Raw genomic sequence first — 15,747 nt, 5'->3', positions numbered from 1 at the left:
GTGGACTGATGAGACGTTTCTGGATTTTACCCATATTTCAAATTCCTCTCATCAACAGGATACGAAATGGCATTAGCTTTACATTTAAACTTGGATTTTAATACAAATGACATCTAACTGGAGATGGCTTCCTTGAGCAAAAGTAGACAGAGTAAAGGGCAAATAGTGCGGCTGTAGGAAAGTCCACTTGACCTTCATGGCCTATTGTGCTATGGTATCTTACTCTGAGATATGACATTCGCGAAAACTGTTTAAATCAATATTATCATTGAACTTGGACCAGCAGGTTTAAGTGATGAGCATACTCTTTACACTGCTAATTGTGCCTCGCCTGCATGAGCAATCCAGCTGTTTTTTTAAAATCAATTATAATGTTGATTCTTTACATTTTTAGGAATTTCAAGTGGCATTTCTGCCACTGATCTCTCCACAATTGGCCTGTCTGTAAAATAGCACGTAATGAAGCGGATAGCTGATGTTTCCCAGTCTTGCATTCATCCATCACTTCTTACTTGTGAAGTAGCTTGGGTATTCATATGCATTTTGTAGTAGGTCTTCAAGCAAAATGGCTTCTTGTACAAATCAAACTGTTTGCAGTCCCATCTTAAAGTTTTTTAATGTCCACTGGACATTATCCTCTTATTTTGAAGAAGCATTTCTTTGGTTCCAGGCCAGACTAAGGGCAGGCAACTAAATCAATTCTTCCTTCAGGAATGAAAATTGTTTCTACTGATCAGCATGACAGTAATAATAGGGCACAAAAATTAAATGAAAGGTTAGAAAAATTTTTCTTATACAGAGCGATGGGATAAAATGTGGAATTTTCTGCCCAAAACATTGCTCATAAATTATACTTTCAAAATTGGTAAATAAATTGGTAAATTGGTTTATTATTGCCATATGTACTGAGGTACAGTGAAAAACTTGCAATTTTCGTCCATTACACAGTGCATTGAGGTAGTACAAGGTTAAAACAATAACAGAATGCAGAATAAAGTGTTACAGCTACAGAGAAAGTGCAGTGCAGGTAGATAATAGGTGCAAGGTCATAATGAGGTGAATTGTGAGGTCAAGAGTCCATCTTATCATATTAGGGGACTGATCAATAGTCTTATAACAGCGGGATAGAAGCTGTCCTTGAGCCAGGTGGTTCGTGCTTTCAGGCTTTGTGTCTTCTGCCTGATGGGAGAGGGGGAAGAAGAGAGCAATATCTGGACTTCAAACAGTGGAACATTAGAGTGGGTGACATTAGACTGGTAGCTTATGTGAGAAGAATGGCCTGCTTCTGTTCTGTACACATACACTTTCAACAGAAGTCATCAACAATCAATGGGAGCAAAATGCCTGGCCAACCTTCCTCTCGGCCCAAGGGTGTTAAGAGAAATTGTATTACTTTAACACTCTGGAGAGGATCTTTCATTTCTCACCATGGATTGAACCAACAAGTTGGATGAGTACGTCAAAAATTTCTAATCACTTGGAAGTTGTCAGTAGGTGTAACTATTGGACTCTTGGCATTGTGTATTACTCTTAAATGCATTTTGAGTCATGTCTGGATTAAAGGATAATAGTTACATCAATGTAATTAATCCATTTGATAGCAGGACATTATGCTATTCAAATGTAAATTACTGTTCTGGTTTGAATGGACACAATTTTTTGAAGTGCATTCTCAACTATACAAAAAATATGATTAGCACACATTAAAAGAAACATGATGGCTCAGGTGACAAAAGGAATGTGTGCAGTTGAGCCATGCAGGTAAAAGATTACAGGTTCAATCATGGTGGGAACTGAGTTAATAATCTCATCAAGAACATCAAGTGACGCCAATGCTCTAATCACCTTTGGTTGAAAGAAAAATGGGCCAGGTATCTTGTTCCCATTGATTGTCCAGTGACATCTGTTGAAAGCGTGTGTAGATTTAGACTTGGTAAGATGGAGTCCCACATTTGTGTAGCCTGCTAAATCTCATTTCGATAAATACTGAAGGCTTGCCTCAAGGAGAAGTCAGGGAGGAAAAGATATCAGTGGTTGTAAAACTATTGTTAGGAAGTAATGCTACATTTGTCACAATTATAATGAATACAAATCTTTTAGCCCTCAGTAGAAAAACAATTCATTACAAAATAAATGTTGACATGCGTTAAATCTGTTTCATTCAGTGTTTACAGCAAAAGAAACATTGGCAGAAATTTTTTTTTTACAGTTTTATTAAAATATTATTGATGCTTCCTCTGGTGTTTTACCCCTTTAATCTATTGGGAATGATGTATGTCACATCATTGTCTTGAAGTTCAATTGTTGTTTTGGTGACCACTAGTGAAGGTTGTATTGTGGCAATTTTTTACAATGCATTTGGAGAGTTTTTCACCTTTCTGTCTTTCGGGCTGGATAATTTGTGTTAATTTGTTCGCCCAAGTCCAGAAATTTGCCTTTCTTTTCTTAGGTTAAATTAATATTCTCACTCTAACTCTGACGATGAAGGGTCTTAGCAACATCCGTGGAAACAATATGGATCTTGAAAAGTTTGGATACAGCCCCCTTATGTTACCTTGGCAACATGGAGCTGGGAGAGTTCCACTTTCAGCTCATTCAGCAGCTCTTTCATCTCCTTCCCAAGCAAATCACACATCTTTGCTGTTAGGGTAACTGCAGGCCAGGATATGTACTGTTTTATTGCAAAGGTAACCAGAAGTATATATGATCAGTATATATAATGTTACCTGTGGGCTTAAAAACATACAAGTAGATTACACAGTTCCATTAACCATTAACCTGGATCATGTGTTGTCTTACTAGTTTTGTTAATTTAAGAGGAATAAACTATAAATTTGGAGCTGATTTACCAACATTGAGTGAAACTTGCAACCCCACAGTCCAAGCATGCTTTTTGCCTTGTGTAGAGCGCCCTCCTGTGTTTTGTAGGTTTTTACGACTTCTGACTTGTTAACTGCTTTTTCTTATTATATCTGGCCTTAGGTCTGTGGTGAAAAGTATCGATTCGAAAGTTAATGGAACATTTCCGAAATGAAGATAACAACATTGACTTCATGGTGAGTGCCTTGTTTAGCCATAAATCTTGCACCTTTCACAGCCTCATGTTACTGAGTCTCATCCTGGCAGGTGAATTCTGTGCACTGTGAAATAGAATTGTGAGACAAAAATTGGAGCTGCTCAGTGTTTGTGAGATATCAGGTATCAGACTTAATCTTCAAGTACCTCATCTCTTTTTATTTCAGATGAGTTGTGCATTTCTTTACAATGACCTGGGCATATGATTATGTCTATAGTTGCTGTTGAGCTAGGTATTCTAAATGTAAAAAAATAACAGTGAGAAATGAAGATCAGTGAAAATGGCCTGCTGCATACTAAACCATAAATAAAACAAATGTGGGATAAATTAATTCTTTCAGCCATGCAGCATGTGGCTGGACTGTTGTCACAGTGAACATCGAAATGACAGAGGTTCATTGTAAATGGTATTTCTAACTATCGATGAAAAGTAAATCTTGAAACACAATAGCTTATTCTCAGAAAACAAGCCATGTATTTACCAATCAAATCTCTGAATGTTGCGTCTCGTACATTGGAGGAATTCAGCTGTAATTTATCTCTTATTTGTACCAAGCTTATTAAATCAGTAACCACTGTTGCTTTCTGTCAAGGCTGAGAATTCCCCAAATCTTCCTCATAACTCAATCCTGCTACACTGGAGGTCAGACAGGATCTGTTCTGAGCTCAGTTATCTCCTGTGTCTCTGATCAGAATTAGATATAATAGTCAGATGAACACTAAACCTGAGATCTTTGGTCCTTAATTCTTAGCTATTTAAATATTAGTTAGCTATTTAAATATTAGTCCACTTTACTTGCCATATAATCTGGTGCATAAATTGCAGTGCTGTACCACTTGCTTCTCCACTTTTGGGAACTTCAATTTCAAGGAAGCACTTTCTTGAATTTAAAGTACATTTAGCCTTTTCTCAATAAGTTTTATATAATACTTAAAAAAGAATCAACTCAAGTTTCCATTTGTATTCTATTGATAATGTATTACGTTAGCTCTACAATTTCATTGTCTAGTAAAGCTTGATAAAATATGAACAATCTAAAAATACAGGTAGTGTTTGTGAAAAGGAAACATTGAATTCTACAAAGCCTAATTTTATTAGACAAATGCATTTGTTGTGCAAGTGGGGCACTCCACCATAGCCCCTTTTAAAAAAATGCCAATGATGTTGACTGTGTATACCAGTTTTTTCAGTACATGTCCAGGGACTGTATCCCAGGTATAATTTTCAATCTTTTGGAATTTAATATAAAAAAAATCGGTACATCTGATGTGCAGGATTTTATATTGTTGAAAACATTCATTCTTAAAATATATTTTAATCCAAGTATGTTACCTGCTTATCATATTCTATAATTTCTAAGGTCTTCCTATTACAAAGAATCCAAATGAGGTGTAAATCACTTAGCTCTTTTGGTAATATTTCAAGAGTACATGTAAGCACTTTGATAACTTTGCAAGTGCAAGATGTTGTGATTGTAATATTTTAATGGTGTCTGTCTTGATATCAACTTTATTAAAACGGTCCATTTCAGAAATGTTATAGTTATTGAAATAACATTTCAATTACAAAAAATCATTTTTTGTGGTATATCTAAAGGTATTTTGAAAGGACAGAGTTATTGAAAGAGTTAGAGTTCAAATGTAGCACCTGATTAATACAGAAGGGGCATGACAGCAGGGACTGCTTGAGAATAATTGGTTTGAAGATGTGTGTATATATACATATGCACGCAGATAAACGTGTGTTACTTGGCAGAATATGGAAGAATAAATTTTAATCTGTTTAGTATTCAGTAATTGCACAATGAATTAATTTTATAGAGTCTAGTGTCTGATGAAATTGGATTTAGCCAGTGCCTGGAAATGGAGAATAGTGAATAAGTCATTTGTCGTCTCACTACACCTGATCTTCTTTCTGTAAAAATCAGTGATTAGTGAAGTGCAAGAGAGCATATCCTTTCATAAAATAGCAATTCTTCAGTTGTCTCCCTTAGGTAGATAATGTGCATAAAATGGGAGCTGTTCTCCATGGATGCTTTCATTGGTAGTTAAGAATGGTCTTGGGTTAGAGTGAAAAGTAATCCATCAGCTATTGTTTATCCAGACTTGATTTATTGGATCTTATTTTTAAATCAATCAAAGTACTTGGACAGTGGATAGCTCCTTGTTTGTCCTCAGTCTTACTCCTTGTAGAGCTGCACCATGACTATAATGTTCAGCTCAATGAATCTGTCTATAAAGTACCACACTTCCCAGACGAGGATTTATAAACTATTGAAGTTTAATACAAATTTAGGGCTCTTAAGCAGGACAGAAATCTGACTAACGTTTGGCATTGGAGAGAGTTTTTAAGAAACTAAATTGGGTATGAACTAAATCGATGATTAAATATTACATTGATAACTATTAAACAATATCATCTATTTTGTTTGCCATTTTGAAATTGTTTTTTTATTTTCTCCATTAAATATTCTACAAATATAAAAGTTATGAGGCAATTGTCATTAATTGTTGGAAATTATTAAATGTACTGCAATGGAATTTATAGTATGTGGATTTACCATTTACTAACAAGTGCTTTAAACCATTTTAATGCTAAATAAATGTGATAGTCTTCAGTTTAACTTGTAACATTAAGTATATTTGTTTGTGCTTGCAATTTTATTGTTGTATCAGTGGAAGATTGAAAATAATTACTTAAATGATTTGTATATCTCCTTATCTATTATGTTTGCATCTAGGTGGCCTGGTATGCAGTTTATTAAACATTGTGGTCCACTCAGTAGAAGATATGAATTTCCGAGTACATCTCCAACATGAATTCACCAAACTAGGACTGGATGAATACCTGGATGTGAGTATTATGCTACATGGTGCATATTGCCAGTTGCTTGAAGATATTAATCCATTTCCTTATCCACAATGTCTGAACACTATCCATCTACTAGCTTGGAGTAGGAAGAATATTAATAGATGTGAAATACGATATTCAGCTGGGTGGCAGTGTGGGGTGTGAGCAAGTTGCAGAGAGGCTGTGAATGGGTGAGGCTATGGAAAATGAAATAATCTGTGGAAAAATGTGAGATCATTCTATTCGGTAGAAAAAAAACGCAGAGCATTTATTAAATAGCGAGAGATGGAAAGGTGTCGGTGTTCCAAGGGACTTGGGTGTCCCTGTACGTGAAACACTGAATATCTTCCTTTTTTTTTAATGTGACGGAACATATTAAAAAGTACTTCATGTGGTGGAATAAAGGTTCTGTACAAGTTTAACATAACTCTATATGGCCTCCTCTATATTGGCGAGACCAAGCGTCGACTAGGCGAATGTTTTGCAGAACACCAATGCTCTGTCTGCTTGGACCTCCCAGTTGCATGTTATTTTATCCTCCCCTTCCCATTGCCATACTGACCTGTCAGTCCTCGGCCTTCTCCACGGTCAGACTGAGGCCCAAAACAAACTAGAAGAACGACACTTCATATTTCACACAGGGAGTCTACAACCCAAGGGTATGAACATTGAATTTTCCAATTTCAGGTAACCCACATTCCCTATGCTCCTTTCTCTCTCCTGGCTGTCTCCCCCCATCCCCATCTGCCCACCCATCACCCAGTTTCATTCCCCTCCCTCACCTGGTTCCATCTGCCTAAACCCAAAGGCTACACACACTGATTCTCCTATCCCTTCCCCCAACCTGCTCCATCTGTCACTTAACTGGTTTGGCATCACCTTCCTTATTAGATTCTGCAGTCTCCTGTTTTTCTACTTATCACCTTCAACCTCTCTTATCTCTGCCCTCCCCTTCAGCACCTCCCCCACCCCCCCCACCCCCCGCCTATCTGTCTCATCTGTCTATCATCTCCCCTCCTCTTTGACTATGAATGAAATCAGTCTACATCATTGCCTTGAGCTAAAGTGGATTTTTAATGCAGATCTGGGCATGTGCATGTTGCAAGCACAACAAAGTTGAAGATACAGTTCTCAAAATCTCTATGGTAACTTTAGGGCATACATATACCAAGAATGGAACTCAAATGCACACGTAGCTACAATGCATTTGTTGCCCACATTATTGAAATGTATTCAGACTAAGATGTGATTGCGTTGGAGAGAGTGCAGCAGAGATTCACCAGGATTCTGCTTGGATTCGGGGACGTTAGTTATGAGTAGAGATAGGATAGGTTGGGGTTGTTTTCCCTGGAGTGAAGGAGGCTGGGGGTGACTTCTATTAGTATAGGTTATGGAAAGACATAGGATGGATAGTCAGAATCTTTTTCCCTTGGTAGAGGTATCAAAAACAAGAGGGCATGGGTTTAAGGTGGGAGCAAAGAATCTTAAAGGAGATCTAAGGGGTAAGATTTTCTTTTATAGTGTGTTTGATATTTGGAACATGCTGCCAGAATCAGATACGATTACTATGTATAAGAGACATTTAGACAGGCACTTAAATAGGCTTAAAAGGATATGTCCTAATGTGGGCAAATGGGATTACTGTAGATTAACAAAAAGGTTGGTGTGGACATGTTGGGCCAAAGGACCTGTTTGTGTGCTGTACAACTCTATGACTATTTATAGAGAGAAGTTTTGTTCTAAATCTAGCCTAAGTGCTGCACTTGAGTTAGAAGTGACAAGGTGCCAAATGTAGCAAATCTTCCCTAGCTTTACAACTCTCCAAAATATTAATGCACTGTGAAGGAATAGTACAAACTGTAGTTTTTACATGACAGTCCAGTGGCTGTTAATATAATTTGAGAAGCTGTATTTTAAGTTGGCTTGTTAATGCTGGTGGTGAATCTTCTTTGATTTTTTAGAGCTGAAAAATACAGAGAGTGACAAACTTCAGGTGCAGATTCAGGCCTACCTGGACAACGTGTTTGATGTGGTGCATTACTGGAAGATGCTGAGACCAAGAATGCTGCCTTGGAGAGGGTTTGAAGAACTGGAAGAAAACATTTTCTCATGTAATCACTGCTTTAAATTTTGAATGAGGCTTTGGGTTGAGCAATATTGCCTTTGGTGAATAATTGTAACAAATGGTTATTTTTTCCTGAAATGCTGGGAAATAATTTCACCCTCATATGGTACAGCAAGGAACTTAAAAAAAGAAAGTTAGTTTGATTGAGGACCTTGTAAGCAGACAGAGATATGTTTTTAATGGCCAATAGATTGTGTGACTGCAGAATGTAAAAGTACGTTTTGTAGAGCTCCTTGGCCTAACAGTGCTTTTGGGGTGAGTCGTAATGTTTATTGGATAAAGTTTTAAAGTCTGCTTATCTTAGATGGCACTCTGAAATAATCATAACCAAGATGTGCCCAAACTGTCAACGAAGTGACTTAAAACCGTAATAAACGGGTTACGTGCTGATTGTGCAACTTGCATGTTGGTGCTGTGTTGATGGTCTGATGGAGGTAACTGAATTTCAAAAATAATTGGCTGTGTATATTGTGATGATTGCAAATCTACATTCATCCTTCTGTATTCTGTACTGCAGTTAAACTTTTTGGACTTGTTTTTATTTAACAATGTTACTTCTGCCTCCTTAAAGCATTGACTTTATGTTGGGGCACAGCCATGAGTTCTGGGTGCTGTTTGGTGCCTGACCACATTCCTGCTGCACCTTGAAGGTGAATGTGTGTAGGCTGTCCAGCTGCCAAGGAGCAGCTCAGCCACATCTTGCCTTTACCCACATGAGTATATTCTTCTGGGGGTGGGGGGGCAGTCACTGGATAACAATCTACAACAGGAATCCAGGCAGGTTTTTCCTGATTAATTATAATCATGGAATCCCTACTGCTACCCAGATGGAGATCACTGCGGCCAGGGAGTCAAAGATGGCTGTGATATTTCCCTGTTTTGTATTGTTGGTCTGATTATTGACTGTTGAGCTTTTTGCAGAGGCAGAATTAATTATGATCTTGATAAAGGGCAGAAAATGATGACTAACATGTCAAATGTCTCAGTTGTCAGAAAAGTTGCAAGATACTGAAAATGAAGCAATGGAAAAAATTGTGGAACTGGAAAAGCAGCTAATGCAAAGAAATAAAGAACTGGAAGTCATAAGGGTAAGTTGATACCATTTCGTCTGCTGATGAAAAATACACTGGGTTTGAATTTGTTCTTTGTGAACTGTGGTAAATAGAACAGGCTGATGATGGACAATGAACCTGTTTTGTATTGGGAATAACTAATTTGGCTCCTAAACAGTAAAGCCTAGTTTTTGCCATTGATTATCCCAAATGGAGATCAGGGCATAATCCAAGATTTATCATCCTCCAGGTTCCCAAGGGCAACCTAGTGTAGATCAATGTTTAATGTAAAAAAAAGTGTTTATTGTACAATATATCACTTTCTTTGACCAGAAATTTCATGGAAATATGTCTGTGTTTTTTTGTGTCTGTCCCACTTCTGTCACAATTGAACATAAAAGATATTCACAAACATTTAAATTAAGCAATAGCTTTGACAGCACTGAGTTTGATATGAGGACACAGAGCATGCCACCTACATTTAGAGAGGGCCTCTGATCATCTGGAAGCTGGTTCCCAACAGGTGGGATCAGTAGAAGATCTCTTTCTGCCTACCCTCACCCTTCCTTATAATGCATCACTTCCTGTCCTTCACACTTCAAGCACTGCACTCAAATTTCAATGACCATTCCGAAAAAAATACAAAGAAGCATTCTGTATAGCAACGAAATGAACCCACCCAGTGCTTACTTGTACTTTGTGACCTTAATAGTACATTGAGAAGAACATGCCATACAGTTCTTGTTGTTACAAAAAGTGCATGATTTCTCATATCCTCAGCGGTATTTAAATGTATTATGTATATGTAGACCTGGAAGCTGTAGTTTTCAAACAATGTAGAATTGCTGTCAGTCATCAGGATTTGTCTATTTAAAGCTAAGGTGATGAAATTACAGGCTAGATTATCAACTGGATATGGCAATTATGTTCTTCGTCTGAGATGACTCACAAGCACTTGCTGGAAATTTTCTAATCCACATTTGTTCTCCCACTCACGCTATTTATTTAATAAAAACAGAAGATGCTGGAAACACTGTGCAGATCAGGCTGCATCTTTGGAAAGAAAAAAATGTTACTGCTTCCGACTTTTCATCGGAACTCTGTTTCTGTAACTCTTAATTCTTTTTTGCCAGTGAGTTATCCCCACTCAAGAGACTAGAGCACATAATTTTAGCTTGTCACAAAAACCTCATGACCTGAGATGATTCCTTCAATGTCAGTAAATGCATGGTTTCTTCAACAGTGACCTGAACCTGACTCTTCATAAACTTATTGATACAGATTAGGACCTAGTGAAATTTATGTGACAAGTGCCATGTATTTTCAGTTCGTAACGAAAGAAAGGTTAAAAGGGTGGAAATTGAGCTATTATAAATTATTCGTGAGTTGATTTTGGATAGATTTACATTTTGAAACCATCAGCTTGTCACCTTTAGTTAGTTTTGTTTTCCCCTTTCTGCCTTGATATTCCCAGTCCTTGCAATTAGATAACATTCTGTGGAGTTTCTGCAAATGTCATTTATACATTATCAATGCATATTTGTTGTGGATTGTTGTTTACTCTCCCTTTTGGTCATTCCAATGGTCCCCTAACAAGTTCTTATCCTGACCCCAACACTTTAAGGTCATTATGAGATCGGATGATGTCAGCTCGAATGATGAATGGTTGTGAAAATTGATGCGTGTCATAAATGCAGGGGAGGGATTTTGGGCTCAGTTTAAAATGTTTTGAAGAATTGAATTTTTCCTTGGGTCACCTTTTAAAATAGATTTTTCTCCACCTACCCTCCCAGGAGGTTTACAAGGACACCAACACTCAAGTTCACACGCTGCGGAGAATGATCAAAGAGAAGGAAGAGACCATTCAAAGACACAACCACTTGGAGAAAAAAATTCATGAACTAGAGAAGCAGGGGTCCATCAAAGTTCAGAAGAAAGGAGATGGTGACATTGCCATTCTGCCAGTTTTGCCCAATGCATCACAGTCCCCAGGTGCAGAGCATGTACCAAGCATTTATACAGGGCCACCACTTGAAGCATCAGATATGTCGATGCCACCACTTCCCGGACCTTCTCCATGCCCCTCTGGTGCAGGTGAGTCTCAAAGTCGAGAGCAGGTTATGTCACTGGGGTTTAAATTTACTCTGATTCTGGTTGGCATAACAGCAAATATATTGCTATTTTAATTAGAATAGTGTAAGTTATAAGGATATTCTTTACATGGATATTGATTACAATTACACAGAAGAGGATGCAGAGAGGCTTGGAGGGGTGAGGAGTGGGGTGTGAGCAGAAGTAGATAGGCTAAGTGAATAAAGCAGTGGGCAAGGATATGGTAGATAGAAGGTAAGGTTATCCACTTTGGTAGAAAAATGGAAATACAAAGTACTCTTTAAATATTGAGAAATTGAAAGCGTTGGTATTTGGAGGATCTGGGATCATAACTAGGGAGGCAAGTAGTATGTTGGCCTTTGTTGAACAGGACTTGAGTACAAGATTAGGGATGTTTGACTCCAATTACGTTATTGGGCAGTTTCTGGGGATTGAGAATGACTTACTTCCACTCCTGTTTTGTTCTGAGGTGGCTAATGAGGCCAGTGTGGGAATGCAGACTCTGCTACATCTGAGCAGGTGATGGGTGGGTGTTTTATAGGTGGTCCAGTCCTCCCCCTGCTCATGTGGGGTTTCTGTGTGCTCCTGATACATGGGCTCAAGGTTCTTAACATGGTTCTGAATGTTCTTTCTCTGCTTGGAATGTTCATGGGCTTGGGATTCGCAGAAAGTTGGTGTGAAGTTTGAATTTCTACAAGGAGGTTTGAAGCACATACTTGAATCTTTTCCTATGTCTGCCTTGTAATCTTTATCTGTGATGGAGCTCAGAATAGAGGATCAGTTTTAGGAGTCTGTTGTGAAGTATGCAAGCAACGTGACCTGTCCAATGTACCCGGGGTGTTGGCCTGGAAGAGAACACTGATGTTGTTTGGTTATCCTTCCAGTGAATTTGGAGACTTTTGTAAGAACTGCACTGGGCCCCGGTGAGACAGAATTTGGAATATTGTGTACAGATCTGGTCACCTGGGTGAGGATATAGAGAGTGCTGCAAAGATTCCACCAGACTGGTTCTGAGGATGGTGCATTAGTTGTATGAGGAGAGATAACCTGAGCCTATACTGTCTTGAGTTTGGAAGAATGAGAGGTGATCTCAGTGAAACATACAAAAGTCTTATGGAACTTGACAGATTAAATACAGAATTGATGTTTCTGGGGATTGTACAACCAGGGCTCACAGTCTCAAAATAAGCAGTTGGCCTTTTAGGACAAAGATGAGAAAAAATATCATCATTGCAGGGAACAGCATATCTTGGAAACTCTCTACCCAAGAGGGCTAATTGCTCGATATGTTCAAGGCAGAGATCCATACATTTTTGGCTGTTAAGGGAATCAAGCTATATGGTGTTGGTGCATGAAAGTGAGGCTGAGATAAAAGATCAGCTATGAACTTATTGATGGGGCTGACTGGCCTGCTTTACTCCGGATCATATTTCTTACCTTTTTGGTATTGAACTGCACCTCGTTTGAAGGTCTAATCATTATTTAACTTCCATCCTGTGGAACGTGGAACTGTTTGCAAAGCTGAACCCAACTTCTGTCTTTGAACTTCCAGCAGTCCCAAATGGACCAGTGTTGGCCCCATCTTCGCAACAGCTTCCCCCGCCGCCGCCTCCTCCGCCGCCGCCTTCGGCTGCAGAAGCTCCGCCTGTTCCACCTCCTCCTCCTCCACCACCACCACCACCACCCGCTGCACCTCCTTTGCCTGGAACAGCCCCAACTCTCATTTTTAACTCTGGCTTAGCAGGTAATGTCATGGTATTCAATGTACTTTGTTTTCTGATGATGAAGCACAAGTTGATCATTTTAAAAGCTCAGGAAATGTAGTTACTAAGTTTTAGGTTCTAAAAATGTAACATTTCAGTAGGAAGGTAAGAAGGAATAAAATGTGTATTTCGAGGCGAGAAGTAAATGATTGGGAGGGGATGTGAAGGTTGTGCCGAATTTAAAGGCAAGACGCCTTTACTTGAGACCTGTTGGCAAGGTGGCGACTGGATGGAAAATACTGGGAAGATGGGGATTTGCTTGAGGGTTGTAGTCAGACCTTGGCAATTGGAAGTGAAAGGTCAGAGCTTGGTGACGGGAGTGGGTCAGCCCCTCACATCAGTAGCGAGGGCAGCGGAACTAGAACACAGACAGCTGACCTTGGGGCAGGAGGTGCAGAACTATGGGTTTTGGGTTACATCAGCAAATTGGAGTTATAGAGAGAGGTCACAATTGGAAAAAGTGGGGTCTGAAAAGTAGGAGAACTCCTTGTTTTCTGGATCTAAGGAATACTTAATAAAGAAATAAAGAAGCAAAAACGCTAATTTCTGACTCCATTTCTGTTGGACTGTAATTGGTGAGTCTATATCAAACTTGCTATGAAAAGTATTTTATCTGAATTTTAAAATTCCCTGACTTTCTCTCACTTGTTGGGATTGCCGGTGGGGTGGGGGAGGGGAAGAGTTTAAGGCAGCCAGATGAATAATATGATACCTACTGGATTGCCAGTAAAGGAGAAGTTATGAAAAGTTGGTGGAAATTTTATTTTCCATTCTCTTTGAATCCCAATTCTCTGATCTCAGACTGCCTGTGATGAGCACTGAGTGGTCAGTTTTACCAGCATTTGACAACTTGCCATTTAGGATAAAAATTCATAACTAAGACTGAAAGTAGGAATTGTATTTCAAAAACTAAAGTTTATAATTTGATGGTAAAGCATTGCAAGTGGTAAAATCACGACCTTGAATGGTTTCAAAACAGTAAAGGGTGGACTGAGGGAGAAAAGGGAATGAAATAAAGCCACAAATGGAGAGAAAGTGATGGGAAATTAAGTGCCATCGAGTAGTTTAAAAATAATGGTTTTAACAAGGTTCCTGCTGAGCTTGGAAATGGGCAATGTGGCCATATCATCGTGACTATTAATGATGCACCATATATGAAATCAAACCATATGCAGTGAATCAATGAGGTTGCATCAATTACATGACGTGGCCATACATTGTTAGTGGTTTATCATAAGATAATGATAAGAAATTTAAAAATAAAAAAATTTAACTGTGTTAGAATGAATATGTGAAAGCTGCTGTGCAATATTTCGATTATAAAATCCACTGTGACGCCACAGGATTTTTTTTAACCAATGAGAGAGTGATAAAATATTTTTCTATTCCTTGCGTATTATTTTATGACTTCACTTCTGCTAACTTGACTTTCTTTATCTACCCTATCTGCTTCCATACAAGAGGGACCAATCAAGCTATTCTGTAGGTTTCTTTATGCTCTATTGATGCTGTACGTCACATTTGTGCGTCTGCCCTTCCAACAGTGATATGTGTTGTTGACTGTGGTTCTTTCAGCGCATTTTATTAAACAGAAAATGCTGGAAAAGCTCAGCAGGCCAGGCAGCATCTGTGGGTAATGTTTTATTTACTCTCTTTTGCTCTCTGCGGCTACAGCTTGACCTGCTGAGCTTTTCTAGGACTTTTCGGGTTATTTCAGATTTCCAGCAGCTGTGGTATTTTGCTTTTAGATTACAAGCAGATAATCTAGATAATTTCATCTACTTGAAATTGATATTAATGCTAAATTTCACAACTAACCTCTTTTTTTTAACCAATGGATTTGATTTGTTATTGAAGATTCCAAGAGCTGGTCCAGTTGGATGAGTCAGTTCATGTTAACACAAGTACATGTTAAAACATTTGCATCAGTGCTGGTTGGTATTTTAAGAGCTGAGGTGAACCAGTTCCTATGTGTAAGGTAATGATCAGGTTGTGTGGCTTTAATCAAATTCTACCTGGTGTTCTCACTCACATGCTCAAAATATCTCAGATGTTTGGCTTTGTATGTCACGGATTGAACCCTGAAAATACTGAATTGCTCTGAAAGATATCACCCATATCATATTTCACCTGTTTGTTTTGGTCATTGCATGCTCTAAGTTGAATTCACATCATTGTGGTACTTGTAAACATAGTGACACAGCATAGATGATGCAGACCTTCTTAAATTGAGACTTAAATTGTGAATTCAAACAGGGAATGGCAGCTTGCTATTGCAAAGTTCTGATTTTTGAATACCATTCTTGAAATGTTTGCCAATGTGTGATTTTGTCAATGTACAAAAGGTGTTAATATTAAACCTGACTCAGGGCCAACTCTCTGCACATGTACCAACAAAGTTTTCTCAGATTTGTGATGTTCAACAATCTAGGAGATTTGGTTTACCACTGAAATTGGCCCTGTAAATATTTGAAATAATTTATTATGGTGTCAGTTGAAAACTTCAAATCTGACTCCAGAGCTGAAAAGACTTAATATTTAAAATATTTTCACACTCATCTGTGAGAGATATTTTTTCAGTGATAGTGGAGAAAACAAAAATAAATTGTCCATTTTACTGTTTGGTCGTGTGCTCACTGATTGGTTCTCTAAATATCCCTTCATGATGAATGTACAAGTCAAAATATTAATAACACTTAATGCTGCCATTAAGGTCACAGGTAATGCAAAATGTATTAATTTTGAAATTGCATGAGGTTTGGCTTATTG

General features: G+C 38.3%; 1 protein-coding gene across 1 annotated transcript in view; it reads left to right on the top strand.

Moving 5' to 3' along the window:
• Window positions 1-15,747, top strand: part of fmnl2a (formin-like 2a) — a 199,709-nt gene that overhangs the window by 162,628 nt on the left and 21,334 nt on the right. The window contains 9 exon segments of the mRNA XM_052029894.1: window positions 2,983-3,004; window positions 3,007-3,060; window positions 5,817-5,933; window positions 7,888-7,953; window positions 7,956-8,008; window positions 8,010-8,030; window positions 9,032-9,139; window positions 10,897-11,197; window positions 12,768-12,959. Of these exon segments, the coding sequence (XP_051885854.1) occupies window positions 2,983-3,004; window positions 3,007-3,060; window positions 5,817-5,933; window positions 7,888-7,953; window positions 7,956-8,008; window positions 8,010-8,030; window positions 9,032-9,139; window positions 10,897-11,197; window positions 12,768-12,959 (934 nt within the window).

This window comes from Pristis pectinata, chromosome 1 (genome assembly GCF_009764475.1).
Source record: "Pristis pectinata isolate sPriPec2 chromosome 1, sPriPec2.1.pri, whole genome shotgun sequence".
NCBI lineage: Eukaryota > Metazoa > Chordata > Chondrichthyes > Rhinopristiformes > Pristidae > Pristis > Pristis pectinata.
Note: the sequence above shows the minus strand (reverse complement) of the source record. Positions and strands in the feature narration are given on the sequence as shown.